Source organism: Pleurodeles waltl, chromosome 1_2 (genome assembly GCF_031143425.1).
Source record: "Pleurodeles waltl isolate 20211129_DDA chromosome 1_2, aPleWal1.hap1.20221129, whole genome shotgun sequence".
NCBI classification, from domain to species: domain Eukaryota; kingdom Metazoa; phylum Chordata; class Amphibia; order Caudata; family Salamandridae; genus Pleurodeles; species Pleurodeles waltl.
The window spans coordinates 312,721,283-312,738,567 of NC_090437.1; the positions used below are offsets into that span (position 1 = coordinate 312,721,283).

The 17,285-nt window shown below is 42.0% G+C and overlaps 1 protein-coding gene across 1 annotated transcript in view; it reads right to left on the minus strand.

Moving 5' to 3' along the window:
- The window catches only part of UGCG (UDP-glucose ceramide glucosyltransferase), a 116,838-nt gene that overhangs the window by 91,385 nt on the left and 8,168 nt on the right, over positions 1-17,285 (minus strand). The window contains exon 2 of the mRNA XM_069238731.1: positions 4,762-4,903. Coding sequence (XP_069094832.1) covers positions 4,762-4,903 — 142 coding nt within the window. The remainder of the gene's footprint in view (positions 1-4,761; positions 4,904-17,285) is intronic.

Genomic DNA, 17,285 nt, shown 5'->3' on the forward strand with positions numbered 1-17,285 from the left:
ACACACAGCATGCACAAGCGTTTATCACATTAAATACTGTCCTACTCGCTTTGCCAATACTGGCGAAAACGCAGCAACAAATACTGCCTTCTAAACAGAATGTCCGTAAGAGAAAAAGATATGAATGTCACTAACGGTATGTTGTTGAGTGCACTTTTCAGCTGCAAAATCGTCTTTCATGCATTCCATAGGACGCACCTTGTGGAAGATGGGATGATACAAGATATAGCAAATATTATGAGGCGCGCGAGTAACGCCTCTCTCTACGTGGAACCAAAGCCCACTTTGTGTAGATTTTTAAGAACTAGTAGCAATACGTTAATAGGTTGCTGCCCTGTCACACCTGACCTAAACATGGAGCAACAGAAAGCTTTAAATGACATTACAGCCCTTCTAACTGAAGCCGCACAAGTTATCCTCTGCCGTCATCGCATTAGAGACCACCCTAGCTACTGCACCCATTTACTGACAGCAGCTAGGAACGGTACAGTGGCCGGGGTGCCAAGAGGGTTGCAGCTTTAAGCCGTGGCACCTAACTCCGGCCCCTCTGGCGGCTCACGCAGTCAGCCACAAATAGGCTGAACTGTGCAGCTCATGCTCGTGGGGCCTACACCACACAAACAGCTTTAATCACCTACTGAAAGGGCGCTGCTGCTGTTCAGGTATTTGAGTTGGCCCCTAACTTGGCTCGCAGGCAGGTATCCCACAGTAGGCCTCTTGGATATTGTCACTATGGATATAAAAAATGAGCGCGAACCTTCAGCTTTCAGCACGGATATTAATTGTCTGGGTAAGCGCAACTGTATTTCATAATTTCGAAACAAATTACAAAACGTTTCCGGTATTAACTGCAGCAAGTCATCAGCTCAGCTGACAACTCTTAGCTTGGGCACACATCGCGCTATAGGCCACTAACTTCAGGGCAAAGGTTTAACACTACTTAAAAAGACACATGCCTCGACAATTCATTTTCCAGCGGTAATTTATAACCTTTACACGCTGTCAGCGTTTGCAACGTAGCCAACAAGTTCACTTAAAGGAACTAAAGCAACCTGACTGGATGTCGGTATTTCGAAGGCTCACAAACAGAAGGAAAGCCAATGTAGCTTTCGCCGACCTTCCAGTGCGCCGAGCGAGGGGCCAGAGCAACGCTCTGAACTTTGATTACACACCTGTGTCTCTGTTGCCGAGGTTAGGTCAGTTAACGCTCACTGTGGCTAAGAGACTGAGGCTGGAAGTGCAACAAACACAAAGCCAGCAACACTGCTGCCAAACAGGAAAGAAAAACACAGCCCTTCACCGACGAGCTCTGGTGGCAACCTTGCTAGCTGTGGAGTAAGATGACCGTGTTTTTTTTTTATTATTATTATTCAGGTTTTTGTAAAACACGTGTACCTCCATTAGGATTTCATAGTACGGGGTTTTGAATTCCAAATCCAATATTTATCCACACTGTGTTCCTGGTAAATTACCTCTCGGTGCCAAATTTCTATATTTCGATGAGCCAACACGTGACAATGGTTAAAAACAGGCCTAACAATGTGTGATGAGGCCCTTGTAGTACAAGATATCCAAATCAAATTATATCAAACATTATACAAGTCTATCATGAGTTATGTGCATTTGTAAAGCGTATCCTGGCGCTGAGTAGGTGCGTGTGTTGAGCTTTGCCTAAAGTAGGTTGGTTAACTGAAACACCAGGTCTTTACCATCTTGTGGAATTCAATAAGAGAGTTAGAGACGCTAATGTGGAGTAGGAGGACGTAAAGTCTGTTACACATACATTAATGACATGGCAAAATTTGAGACCCCATGTTTAAAAAAAAAAAAAAAAAAAAAAAAAAAGGACTGTGTTGCAGTGCGAGGATTTAAAGCTCTACAAAGATTACAAACGTAAACCCTGATAAATGCCCAAAGAACTAGCTGAGCTGTTGAAAAAAATGAAGAAATACTCGTAGAACTGCATTGCCAATTTTTATTTTTAATGCTGCTGCAGCAGCAGCACAGGAAAGAGGGATTGAAGACCTGCCAGGGGCTCAATAACATAAAAAATGTGAACTGATTGTTATGATGTGCGTGGCTGGCAATGGCTTCTAGACAATTTCTAGTTCTACCTCCAAAGAATCTGGCTCTCTCAACCAGGATTCAAGTGATTCATAATGCTGCAGTCCTCTCTAAAGCAACTCCAGGAAGAAATATAATTGAACCAGTCTTTCCTACTCAGGGTTGTGTTAATGTAGGGACATTTGATAATAAATACAACTAGTAACTAAGTGCCAGATGTACGTAGTTTTGGGTTTGTGATTTCCTCATAGCAAATCATTGTGATTCGCTACTAAGAAACTGTGTGTTTTACATCGTTTGCGATTCCCAGTGGTTGCAATTGAAGTTCATCATTAATATTCATTAGGTAGATTGCAATTTGCGATCTAGTGGGAATCGCTAAAAAAACACAGGGATGATGGCCTGCTGGGTGCAACAGACCACCATATGACTGTTTGGTTTTACATAAAGCAACGTTTATTTTTTAAATGCAGCCCGCTTTTCTTAAAGGAAAACAGGATGTGTGACAAAAACAAAAAATAAAAGTTTTTCTTTCATTTTTTAAGAGTATGCAGAGGTCCCTCGATCAATGCCTGTTCTTAAACATTTTTATGACCATTCACCTTTGAGGGCCCCCTCCCATTTGCGAATGGGTTACCACATTATTGATTTTTGTGGTAACGATTGTGGCTGCCTCGCCGCAGTGCCCATTACGAGTTTCCCGCTGGGTCAGTTGGCGGAAACCTCAGTTTTTGCCCGCTGGCCCAGCGGGAAACAGCCAGCATTGTGTCCAGATCGTAATCGAGCCGGCAGCAATGCTGTAGTGCGCAGGGTGCACCAGCACCCTCGCAATGTTCACTGTCTGCAAAGACAGTGAACACTGCGACGGTGCTGGCCAGGGGGGGCTCCTGCACTGCCCATGCCAAAGTACATGGGCAGTGCGGGGTACCCCGGGGCCTCTGCACTCGTTCTCTGCCAGCCTTTTCATAGCACTGCCATGAAATCAATGCCAGAGAACTAAGTCATAATCCCAGGGGCAGGACTGCTTGCTGCACTGTCCAGGCGGATTAGGACCCCCAGAACTGCTAGGGCTATTGTGAAGACGAAACCTGGCGGTGCAGGCGGTCCGACCGCAGCACTACCGCAGCGGACGTAATACAGTGCTCGGGCCGCAGCATTGGCAGCGGTCCAACCGCCACCGTGACCCTGGCGGTCATTAGATCACCAAGGTCGGAATGAGGCCCATAGTCTTTGCCAGAATAGACAATTATGTAAATAAGCTCCCCATTTTAAGATGTGTTGGTTTGAGGTTTACGGTTAATCACAGTGATTGGTACCATGTATCTATCAAAAAAGCAGCAAGATCGCATGCAGAAAAAAGGTAAAATGCGAACACAGAGTACACTTTATAGACATTAGTGCATTTGCAGACAATGGTGAAAACGGTGCTGATCAGTGTTCTAACAGAGCCATTTTTCTAAGGCCCATGACATAAATTAACAGCATGCAAGCAGGCCTAATATGTATGATGACAGCAGGTTTATACTAAAGCTTAAGACAGACTCCCAACTGTATATGTAGCACAACTAAAGGACTTGGATTTGGGCTAAACGTGGCATGTGTCAGCATGAACCTCAGAGACTGTTGTCAGGGGTTTTCTATGTGAGAACGGTGTTAAAACCATGCTGGCAAGCACAACTGGTGCCCAGAATTGTAAATCCATCAAAAGATACCCCCTGAGATGAGACTGATGAATTGCTGGTTCAGGATTATTTTCCAAGGTACTAGTACCTACATGGCGTCTCCAATGCAACAGTTCACCAAAATGCCATCCTGAATTCTGTATGATGTATTGAGGAGAATCAACCTTAAACTTGTTTTTAATTGTGATGGTATCCGAAAGTCAACATTTCTCATCTCCAGACATGTCCACAATAAATATGTTGTTGGCCAGCGAATTTTGTTGAGGGATGGACCAAAAGAAGAAATGCAGAAGCCACTTTAAGCTTCAAACAGTAGCTCAACCTGTGTTGCGTTACGGGGGCTATCGAGGAAAAAAGTGTACATGTTATATTCTCAATTGATACAACTGTGTGTATATATATATATATATATATATATATATATATATATATATATATATATATATACACACACACACACCAACATATATATATATATACACACATATACAGTAGTTATGTGTCTAATGAGCTTATAAATAATGTGGATTAATTGTTCTCTATTACTTGTGGGATTGACGTGTACAACCAAAAGTTTTTCAAACTTGTTATTACTGGGTTGTATATTAGCATTTTTGCATATGTTTCATTACTGGGAATTTAATTGAGAATATTTTTTTTGTTAAGGTTATGCCAACAGATAAAATGCTGAGCTTCATTATAAAAAATCCTGATGTCCAAACTACAGAAGAGAATGAGGGCTTCATTCTTTCTAAAAGGCAATTGTCTCCAAGTCTACTTCATTTGCCCAAGGATACAGTAAGAATGGTTGCAGGTCCCATAGTCACGTTATGAGTAAGTAAGAACAAAGTGTTTGACCTACTGCTCAACTAAAACAGCTCCAGCGTCATACAGTGAAACGCAAAGCCACTCCTAAGGCTCTGCTCTTGCTAATAATGTTGCCTACACACACTTTTGAGAAACACCACCAAGGGTACACAGTATCGGGAAACATTTTAAAAATTGCGTCACCTACATTTGGGTATTCCAGCTCAAAGAATGTTTCCAAATTGTTGATAAGGTTAGGGTCAACACCTTTCAGCGGTTTCAGAAGCGACACTCCAGGTAGCTTGCTATAAGGCTGTTTGTCCGAAGCCTTTTTGTTGAGGTGGAGACGTCTACAAAAAACATAACAGAAACATAATTTGATTATACTGCACACTTTGAGTGCTATACCATCTGCCCATTGGGCAAAGTAGAAGATATATCCTGCATTATACAAAACTCAGTGGGATGATTAACTATCATATTTCACACACCACATTTAACCATGCTAAACCTTAAAGGACACATTACAAAGACTGCAAGCTTCAGGCATCATGCTTACAAGGTAAGGATTTGTTCAGGTCAAAATACAATCCAGGGCAGACTGCTATGTTGAGGAAGAACATTTGCTGAGATGAGAATATTGAGAATTCTCTTTGGTAAGTAAATACACATTAATTAAGCTTATAACATGCCTCAAGGCCTCTACATGTTAACGACAAAATACAGTGCAGATGAGAGGAACGTGGCACTGACCAAAACCTCAGAGAACCACTGCTCACACACTAACACGTCTTTAAATTTAAGTGCCAAGCTGAATGTTGCTTCCCAGTGGTCTCCTCACCTGCAGCCGCCCTCCCCCCTCCATCTCCCCCCCCACAAAAGGAGCCTACAGAGAGGGCAGATGCTGCGCTCAAAAGGAGAAAGGTGGGTGCAGTGCGAGAGGAGGGGGTGGGGGCAACGACCTAAAATTTAATAAAATGTAATTAATTTTTTTTTTTAAAAGACACGTTCCTTTTCAGCATGGTCTGGCGCCACACTCCTCTTCCCTGCTGGCTGCACGCAGGCACAGGCTCCCATCCTGCACTGCGTCCAATCCTGACGCTGTTCAAAACAGCATCAGGATTGTTTGTGAGCACCCAGGCTGGTCACTCCCAGGGCTAGAGAGAGCCTACCGCGCATGTGTGTTTGGCCAGCCCGAGACGCCCAGCCAAGCATACATGCGCAGTGAGGGGGAGTGTTGAGCACTCCCCCTCACAGCTCCTCACCCCAGATGCTCCGCCCCTTTCACAGAGGGGATAATAAACATAGTTTATTATCCCCTTGTTGTGATTTGATGTGAAAGTTTTGCAGCTTCTGCTGCTGGCGGGGGCGACGCTCCTCCGCCTTAAGGGAGGAGCCGCCCCTCCTCCCTTCTCGGCACCAAAACAAATGTTTTAGAAAATGGTGTCTGGGAGGATATGCATGCTGGACCAGAAGCTGGGGAGAACTATTTTTTACTGGTTTTGTGGTTTGACTGCCAAGTTAAAAATGTATTTGTTTTATTCTGTCATCACAATACTTTGGATGATTTGCCATACAGGGATATTACAGTCCAACTCTAACACACATCTGACTTGCTCTTCAAGCTGAGAACAGTACATCAGCCTTTGATACCTCACATGACCCTCTCCAGATGGGAAATGCTTAAGAAGAACCAACAGCATTCAATATGAGTAAAATTAAGTTCTATATTATCTGAAGTGCTGAAGTAGGCAGTCTTAAAGGAATTTATGACACAAAGCCCTGGTAACTGCAAAGGACCTTTGCATTTTTGCAGGGCTTGAATAAATCTACTCAACCACTCTTTATGAGGTCAAGCTATTTTTAGATTCCACTCCTGGTGAGTAGATAAACAAGAGGTGTTCTGATCAGTCAGAAACTGAGTTAGCAATAAAGATGCCTATAAATCTTATTCTTGTCACATTTGCTCTTTGTTCAGACAGAGGTCAAAAGTCAGTTTGTCTTCTTGCAATGCAAATACTTTTTCTTGTGATTGCAGAGTTCCAGGATTTTGTAAGGTGAACTGTCTGACCTATGTGAAATGAAATGCTTTTGTTATCAGGTTTTTCCTAACACACAACATTTATACAACTAAGGCAACTTTACAAACATTTAAAAATATATTTCAGTAGCTGTGAAAGACCATTTTTTGTACTTCTGTGTGATGAAAAAAAAATGTAATAGGATGAAAAAGTCAGAACACTACTTGGTGATGTGCAAATGATAAATGTTTTCTGAAACCCAATTTTCATAGATTATTGTTAATGCACTACATAGTTTTAGCAGTAAAGCTGCAAGTTAGTGGAAACGTTTTTGGACATTTCTTGGAAAGTTACTGTCTGTAAATGACAGTGCGCTACCACATCATGCTTTAGTAATATATTTATTAAAAGTGAGTGTTTAGACAAACTGAGAAACACTCCTGCCCTGATGGCAAAGATATTAGTAAACTAAAAGGCAAGTCATACATGGATCATGTGTCGCCTATATGTGGGCTAGATTTATTATACATGGAGCAAACTTTTTTTGTATTTAATCAAACAAAAGAGGATTTTTTTACAACAGAAATGCTGAACCCAAATATTTGAAGGTGCACTCATATGGGAGAATGAAGAGAAAGGTGACTGTAAAGTTCAATATTTGCCTAGGATCACACAATTTGAGACCCATTTCCGGGTCAAGTACGTTACAGTTAGGTCGAGTAGATTATTCGAGCTATTCGACCTGCAGGTCTCTAACATTTTTATGATTTTTCGAGTCCTGGTATTTAAAACCTGCAGTCAGAGAGGGCAGCTAATGGTAGGGTGTGCAAGGTTATCAAAAAAACAGGGCCTTTCAATCAGTACTTGCATTGTGTAACCAACATTTTCAGTGCTACGAGATTAAAGGTTCCCAAATGGCAATCCTGACTGTTTCATTGCAATTTGGCCACATGCTCTAAAAGTCTAGTAATTTTGAACATTTAGATGCTAGCAGACTAACACAAAGTACTGTAAATCATGCACGACTGCTCACAATTAAATATAATAATGATGCAGAATTTGAAGCACTGCACTTCATTCTAATGTCAAGATTTAGCCCCCTGGCACTCGATGTTTGTTACTTTCAATAACTCAAGGAAGCATGAGTGAAATCATTATGCTTCTTTAAAAAATGTCATCTATTAAGGTCCTTTGGTGAATACTAAGTATGATCAGTGCCATGTAACTGATGGCGGGTTCCAGATCCTAAATGATCGGACAGATTCAATTAATACTCGAATTTTTGTCTACCCAGCATATTGACCTCCCATATTATCGTGTGCAATCGTTGATCGACTTTGCACATATTCCCAATAAAAGTATGTGTTACAGCCTGCAAACAATTGTTCCTGCTGCAATGGAGATTTGCATCAAACCAGCACGGTTTGTTTCATCGTGGCTGATATGTGGTTGAACATCTTTAACCATGTACTCCTGCTTCGGTATCTCTGTGTTCTACGAGTCCCTCTTTTTATTTGCAGTACACACTCAAATTCTCACTCAATCCGAGGAATGCCATCTCGTAGAAAGGCTACGTTCTCGGGCAATCTGTTACTCCGTTAATCTCAGCAGACACTGTGGTGACATACTTCCTGCTCTAATATTCAAGTTGTTTGGATGAAAGCTTGTGTACGGCAGAAATTTGCAAAAAAATGTATGTGCGTAAAAAAAAGAGTTCCACATTATCAAGCTGTTCTAGGGTGGAACTTGTGAATACCCAGATTACGTATTTCGATTGACTGTTCCCTAGTGGTCAAAAACTAAACTATTTGTGTAAAACGTGTAAACATTGTCATTTTATGGCTGCTAGTTCAGGAAGTGTTCTTGCTGGTTAGCCATTCCTTGGCATATTGTGGTACCATGTATGTGCCAACTTAAGCTCTCATATTTTCTAAGAAATATGCGTCACTGTAAAAGAAGTCACAGCATCAACATAAACTCCATGAGAAAAACAATGTCATCTTCTACAACTGCCATTCCGCTAGCCCTTTTGTACATTAAACTGAGAGTTTCATTCAATATCTGCACAACACATTGGACTGTGGTAGCCCCCAAATCTGGTGGTGGCCCCAGGAGGTTGTGAGGACAACTGAGTTACAATCTCCTGGAAAAGTAATTGTCATCTTGGAGAAAGCACTAGACAGTATCAAGTTTCAAAACAAATGAAGAAAGAGTGGAACTTGAATTAGTAGATACCAGAAAAAACCCAGGTGGCTAGGACCCCCAGATTTACAGATTTCTGAGTAGCACGTGGAACATGTATCTCTGGGATATCTGAAGGCTTGTTTTAATAGTTTCTTGTATTCCAGGATATTCCAAGACAAGGCCTGAGTGAGCTCACAGGAGGAATGCGCTGAAGGGATACAAAGATTTATCCTGTCCTCAGGCAAGTGTGTGGTCTTTCAATGATAAAACCAGGGTTGCCGTCAACAGGGAGTGAGACAAAAAAGGAAACACCCCAAAAAATGCAATCATTCAAATGGTAATATTCGGAATGGAAACTCTTTCCACGTAACACTTATTTTAGTTGCAATGAGTTTCCCACAAAAAGCTCAAGTAAGTTATGCCCAAAACCATTTTATTTTTTCCACAAACATTACATGTGATCAGGAATTGGCTTTTTCCTTTTTCTCGTGTGCTATGGTTTGAGCTCTTTCTTCGTGGTAAGGACGGGTCGTTACTAAGGTGTACAGAGCTTCGAATCCTGGCCCCTATACGCTTACAGAACATTGTTTAGCCTCAGACTGATGAGGGCACCACAAAGAAGCAGGTAGGTCTACAGCTACAATCATCATTTTAAACCTCAAATAACCAAAAGGAAAGTGAGCTATGGAAAACAAGACCACGAAAGGGCAGCTGTGTGTGCAGTTAGCAGTCTCAACATTAACATCTGAACTACTGCTGCAAAGTGTTTGCTATGGGCACACAGCCCAAATAAATTAGGAGAGTTCTGACATTTCCATGCATTAAAGAGGTGGGAACCTGACAGCTAGGGTACATTTTAAATGTTGAACACACTATAAAAACTGGCCAAAGAAATGAAAATGAGGCCAGTGATGAAACAATTCAATTACAATGTGTGATAAATTTAGCACTCAGCACTGCCAACAAAGCAAATGCATAAACATTGCTAGAAGAAAGTTTGGCCATCTGTCCAAAGTTATATAACCTTGGTGCTTGACTGCAACTACATGGGAACAGTTAAAGCAGGTAAGGTTGCCTAGATGATGATCATTAACTACGAATTCCACTTCTTCATCAGACTGTCCTTTGTTTGAACCCTGGCACACACCTGAACCCTTTCAATATTCCACTCTCATCTTGGTTCAAGTCCCATCCAAGGTTTCTCGGTTTCTCTTCTGGGCTTGTCGTCCAACCTGGCACATTTCAGTAAGTGATGCTAATTTTCTCCTCTCCGGTCCGATCGCATGTACCACATATACCTTCCTCCGTTCTACAGCCATGGCTTCCATCAGACGTTTATTGATTCTCTGTGAAGGCAGGAGATTCAATTTCCAGATATACCAGCTTAGAAATATGACATGTTCCTTATGATCTGATTCATCTGTCATTGTTGCTACATTATCAAAACGTTCCTGTTTCCCCAAATCCACTTTGAAGACCCTGGATGTTTCATTTCTTCTGTTGGTCTATTCCTGTTTGATGCCTGTATTTTTAAAACATGCTAACTTAATTATCCGTGCAGTGGAAGATTATAAGACATCTCAGCACATAAAAATATTCTCTGCAAGACTGAGTTTCAGCTGCACCGGCTTGACTGTGTCTCCTCGATTATCAATCGGTAAAATTAAGTAAACTTGTTTGTTCTTGCAGGATGTGCGTGGCTGAAAGAAAACACATAAACCAGTTTCCTAACGTGCTGGGTCATTCCGAGTAACGCTGACCCCAGTTATCACCACCACTGAATCTGGCAAGGCACCACAACCTCCCTACTGCTATTGACCAGGCTAAAGGCCAATAAGTGCAGGACAGAAGTCAGGTAATTTAGTTGTGATCACTATACCAACAAACAAGAAGAAGTCCCATCCTATCATCTGTTACTACACGCAGCCTTCTCTGCAGAAAAGCATAACGAAAGCAGATATTGGAGCAGTTGATGAAAGAGAGCATGGAACAGCATCTTTAAGGAAACCGAACTGAACACAAGATGCAGCATCAAGAAGGACAGCTGCCCCATGCCAATAACCAGCGTGATATCAGGCGAACCCAGTAGAACTGATCTCTGGAACGAACAATCTATTAGCAGTGTACCAAGCGAATGACTGCTGCAGTCTCAGCCGCCGGGGAGAGCCCGACATCGAATTCCATTTGCTACAATCCAAGGGACAGATTGTAACTTAAGGTCTGTGTTTATAGGCTGGTGGGGGAGCCTTCAAACATGGGCACAAAACATTACAGCTAACATATTCTGCAAACAAGTCAGACGTAAGGTTAGGTAAACGCAATCATAGAGTGCTAGAGAGTGAAGAACCCCAAGAATTATCCAAGGCAATCCTATCATTGCAAATGCAGAAAATAAGAGAGAAAAACCTGGAACAAACCACAGTACTTTCCTTTCTTCTGAGGGTGATCTAAGCAATTTTCCCTTGGCCGGTGAAGGTAATCCTTCCATGACTGACAAGAGCAGAACTGTAGAACCAGTCTATTTCTCCATTCCTCCCTAACCAAAGAGTACTTCGTTCTCTAGTGATACCATTATTAAAACTACAGAATAAGAATGACTATTGATCTGAATGACCCTTTGTACTACACTAGGTCGCTCACCAACATGTTTAGAGAAAGAAGCCTGTCCACAGCATGATTCTACAGAAGCAGCTCTATGGTAATTATGATGCTGCTATAAAGTACCTTCTGATATGTGGAAAAATGTACATGATGCCAATACAAAGATAATGCAGTCCTCACTATCTGGCCCTGCTACAATGTCGATTAATTGTTACTGTGAGGCAGTGGAGCATCTTAAAGATAAATGTACACAGTTCACGGGGATACAACTGGCCCAACCCCACTACCAATCAAAGGTCTGAGGGCAGTCTGGACTTGTTGCAAGTGATATGCGGATTGGTTACCCTGACTGTAGTAGTGGCATTATGGAAAAGGGACGAACTTCCAGTGCCTAAATGCCACCATGTATGTGGCAGCTGGTGTGTGGACACGAGAGAGGTACTTCCAAAGCAGAACGGTTGTCTGGGATACTTTCTGCTCTCTCTTTCAAAGATGCAAGTCTTCACAGGGGGTCTCAGTTTTTTCATTTCGCTCGACCCAAGTTTAAAAATATATTTTAGCTCCTTCGGGGGGGGGGGGGGGGGGGGGGCATTTTCACAGAGTACCTAAATATATAAAAATAAAAAAGAGCAACATGCTCGATAGGTCATCAAAAGAACAGGCCTTCAGACACAAATGCATCTTGTAGCGAACTTGTTGGCTGAGGTGACTGATAAAGTAAAGGTCGTTGATGCAGGAAAGGAGGAGTGCTCATAAATTGACTGCTTTGCTATCACGTGAACGATGGATTCTGCTTAGTGACGCTGTTAATCTTTCCAGGAACTAAAAAAAAAAACACCAAAGGATGCACATGGATTACATGAAAAATGTAGCCGTGTGTGCAACAGTGTGATGTTCCTGGAGCAAAGAATCCATATTTGGCATAACGATAAGAGCACAGTCCCACAAGGTGCTGAGTTTATTTACTGCTTAAAATGTGCACACACCAGTGCTTGAAATGGAAAAAATAAAGTGCAGGTACTCTGTGCTAGAGTACCTGCTTGTTTCTGAGAAGTGCCGGTACTCCCCAATTAAAAGTATTACGTTTTTCTTGAGATGTGCCGGTACTCTCCCGCTCAAAATAGAAAAGTGCCGGTACTCAGTACCGGGCAGTACCGGCCCATTTAAAGCACTGGCACACACTAAAAAGTAATTGCTTCCAGGAGCCAAGGCAAAGAGCAGAAAAGCGCAGCAAACAGGTGAGAGAGCAAATAGTTTCTACAAGGAATGGCAAAACTGGCAAAGAATAAACAGCTGAAGTCACGGAAGTGTAGTGCAGGTTACATAGTTTCAATTAGATGCATAATTACACGGCTGCAAACTAAACCATACAGGCGAGGCACAGTTAAACATAGAAAATAGGCGCTAAATAATACAGGGGTGAGACATTTCACAACTGTGGGGGAAGGGGCAACAAGTGAGCGGTAGATTTTTCTGAGTTGGCTGTTTCAGCGGAATAACCAATAATTGGCTGCTCTGCGTTTGCATCTAGTGATTGGGGGGGGGGAGGGGGTGGGTTGGGAATAGGGGAGACTCTAAGAGGAAGTCCTTTGGCTGAGCATACGTTGCGTGCATGGGCATGTGCTAAGTTTTTTCTGCATACGTAACTAGGGGTCAAACTTTCAATGCATTTAGCTGTGAGCCAGATAATCGCTTGTCTTTATAAAGAGCTAGTGTAAACTCGAGGTGAGCTGATAGTGGGTCATGGTTTTCCAGGATCAAAATCAGTCACCAAGACACATTCTGCACCTGCTGGAATCTTTTCACCGAGTCGACTAGCTACTTCTTAGGCAAAGTTTTGCCATAATAAAAGAGATGTGTCAATGCCCCGCTACCCCGTAGGGTGAAAGGCAATAGGGGTTAATTTAAGAAGTCTGATAAGGTGAAGATGTTTTTATAACAGCCCCTGCTTGCGAGTTTAGGTCATGTACAAAGCCATCGCAAACAGCACCAACACTTATCTTGCAGACACCATCTCTGGTGGTTCCTGACACCCGCAGCCATCACATTGCGGACTAAGAAGTGTAACAAGCATTTGTAATGCAATAGGTCTCACATTTGTGAGAGTGACAGTTAGAGCTATTGGCGTTGTAAATGACAATGTCTTTTACCTATGAGTTTTGATTTATAATGTAGTGGGTGTATGCCAGGTGCCACATTACCCCTCCCAGGCCTGTTGCTGCAAGAGAGAGGAAACAAGGAAGTCTGCTATCTTGGGAGTGTTTTAGCCTCATTCCTAGCACTGGCTGTGATACCCTAGAGATGCAACCCTTTCTAGTGTGTTTAACTAAACTTTTATAGCACCAAACAAACCACAAAGAGGCACCTTCGTGGCATTTAACCCAGAGAATGAGGGGGTCAAAAGAGTTAGGTGCAAAGAAAAGAGGGCAGCCATATATTCTGTGTTAAATTTTTAAAGGAATTATTCCTCTACATTGGCAATACCAGCCTAACGTTTAAGAACATTGACTGTATACAAAGAGGATAACAGAAGAGGCAGCGTAAATGCAAATAAATTATAGAAATTTTGTTAAGAATGGCACCTGCTTTGCAGCGCTATGAAATGGCAGAACCAAACACTATATTAAAAAAAAATAAAAAATGATGGAGTTTTTCCCAGACTGCCCCAACACGCACCAGACAAAGAACCCTAGGGGAGAGGATGTGGGGTAACGGCAAGAGCTGCAGACCCTGGAGTTGGGGAACCTGGTTCGAGCCTCAACACCACCTCAACATCCTGTGATTCTGGGCAAATCACTGAATCTCCCCTTGCTACCAAAAATGAATGTGTTTTTGTTTAATGTAACCTAGGCTCATGAAAAGCACTGTAATATCTTTGCATTACGTTTGCCCTATATAAAACCTGCAAAAAAAAATAAAGAGCCCAATACCTTCATGTTGAGTTTGTGCTACATAAAAATACAGAAAAAAAAAAAAAAAAAAGACCCCGCAGACATTGCAAAGAAACAACAAGATGCCAGATACCAAGGAGGATGAAGAAACAACATACCTCCAGAAGCGTGAAGCGGCAAGGCCAAAGAAAAAAATAGTGAAGCCGACATGAAGCTAGCTGGCCGATCATGCAATGATCCATGTAATAGGGCCAGTCTCTACAGCAGTAACAAAATAGCCTCAAGACAGGACAAGCAAAAGCATTTACCAAGGACATCAAGGGATTTTTGAAAGGCAGGCCCAGGAACTAATGAAAGTGATGGGCTGAGGATGGGCATGGTTAAAGCCCACAGAATAGATTACAACATGTTAAGAAGAGCATTGCTTGTGCGTTGCTATGCTTGACCTAAAAATGAAAAAAAAAAAAAAAAAAAAAAAAACACTTGACAACAGGCCTTTTTTTCTATCTATGACCAAGGCTCTGGAACAACATCCCTGTATCCCTCAGGACCACCTAAATGCTGCTCCAATTTAAGAAACAGTTGAAGACACACCTCTTTAAGAACACTACATCACAACAGATTAACCGACCACAACTTTAAGGTTGCTTTTGGCCAAGTACAGCCCAACTGCCTTTTGGCTCGGTTTAAGCTATAGAAATACCATATACACATTTGCACAAGCCTGTGGCTGAGAATACAAATGTTGTACTTTTACTTTGATAGATACTTGTTTGCCACAAACGTTTCTAAACAGGCAGACCTTATGGGATAAAGTTACAGCACACTTCATTGCTTGGGGTATTGTTTCAAAAAACATCACATGGTGTCCTGCACCCGCCAAATGTTGAGGCTGTCACTAAATTCAGTTGATCTAAGACACTATTCCAAACACTTAACAGCAGCCCAATGTTAGCATACTACCAGTAAACTATTACCTAATCGGCATTCCATTTACCCCACATATACCAAAAGCAAATAATTTGGTTGTATGTCAGAATACTGTTGAAAACATATTGTCGCCAAAATATCAACTACTGAAATATGGTGAAGGAAAGGCCTGTGTGCAGGTATAGATTTACTATGCTTAAATCCCAATCTATATACTTTGAACTTGGGTATATCTTCAAAGGGAAATTTTGGATTAAAGTATACAAGTACTATACTAACCTAAACATACCCACTCATCATCAGTATTTTGTTAGTCGATTTTCATGCAAGGATACTTTTTTGTAGGATGATATTTAAGAACCCAATATTCTGGTAGGATACCAATAATCTGCTACTTCTCAAAATACTCAATAAACACTATGTGGGAACCATTTACTCTTTACACACTTGATGAAAACACCTCCACAGAACTGGTCAGATTCTACCCCAAAATCATAACAATATCAACACTGGACCAAATTTCCTGGTACAGTTTTGTAACTGGAGGACAATACTGCAGCCAGCTACATTAGCCCTGTGCCAATACAATGTCCTGACAACACATTGCTCAGTCACCTCCACCCAAACCCCATTCCACATCACAGCAATGTGTGTTCATGTCCGATTATATGTCTACCGTAAACAAGTAGTCGCACCCTAATGTGGTACTTGGTCTGGAATACGAAATGTTTCAATTTAGCAAACAGGCCTTCACGCTGAATGCCCTTCACAGGTCGTGCAGTGCAGAGAAAAAAGGGATAATTTCTAAATAAACTGTCATGCACAACAGAAGGCAAGAAACCAGAGGCACTGATGAAGGGTCGTGTAAGAAAGTGTTGGTAAACGAGTGTTCATGCAACTGCTGCCAGGCGCAGCGTGCGCCACGGATATGTTAAATTAATGTACCCGCTGGTCGAGGACACAGCCTGACATCATTTGCTGCACACGCAGAAAACTCTCTCTGGACAGAGGAGCATGGATTCGGGGCCATTTGAAATCTCCATTAGTGGAAGACCTCCTCGAAGACAGCAGTGCTTCGCCATAAGAGAAATATATCAGAGCCACAGAACTGTCGGTGAAGCTCCAGAAAAACTGCGCACAAAAAAACCACAAAGAAGCATTTCTGGGCAACGCTAAAGTTCTTTTACACATAACCAGAAAAAGAAGGAAAAAGAAGGATATAGAAGGAGAGAATCATGAAACTCAGACTCGCCACTTATTTGCAATTTTTTTTTTTTGTGCATTTTTTTTTTTTAATATCGCCTGAACGGTATGGGAGTGCTTTATATGAACACCAGTGACATTACACAAGATCATATTCATTTTTTTAGGCACGGGAAGATAAGTGATTTGCTCAGTCATAAGATGTTGAGAGGACATTAAGACTTGAAGCTGGTTCCCCTGGTCTAAAGTGGGAAGCTCTACCGTAACCCCAGGTGCAGTGCAACAGGTTTTCATTCAGTATTTTACCCTTACTTAGACGTAGAAAAAAAACCTATTTGTCAAACTTCCAAACAGTGAATGATCCAGTACCACTGGGAGTTTCGTGCTCTGTAATCCCAGCAGGGCGCGGTCGGTGAACAAGGCTTGTGAGCGAAACTAGGCTGGACTGGAATTTCCGGAAAGGCTTCGGAAACGAACACAGCAACATTCATATGTGATCCTTAAACTTGTCGCCAAAGCCATTAAGGATGCTGTGGCTGAAACTAAAAAATAAGGCACTTCAAGGGGCAGGGGCGAAGACAACACGTGGCATTTTTGCTTCACAAAAGCCTTTTCGTCCACTGCATGTCTTCCTCATCTGTGTTCACCTCAAAATCACGTTTACGGGGCAGTACCCCTGAATATATGCTACTTAGCTACTTTGTCTGATGCTAATAACTCCTCTTTCTAGCTCCCTTTTTACCTTAACTGTAGAATCATCTGATCAAGGGCAGCAGGTGTTCAGTCTCCTCAATTATCCCTCAAAAACAATGAGCCAATTGTAGTAATATTTTTTCTGTTGGTTCTCAGTTCCTGAAAATCATTTATCCCTCTTTAAATACTAGACTTGTTCCCTTTTCCTT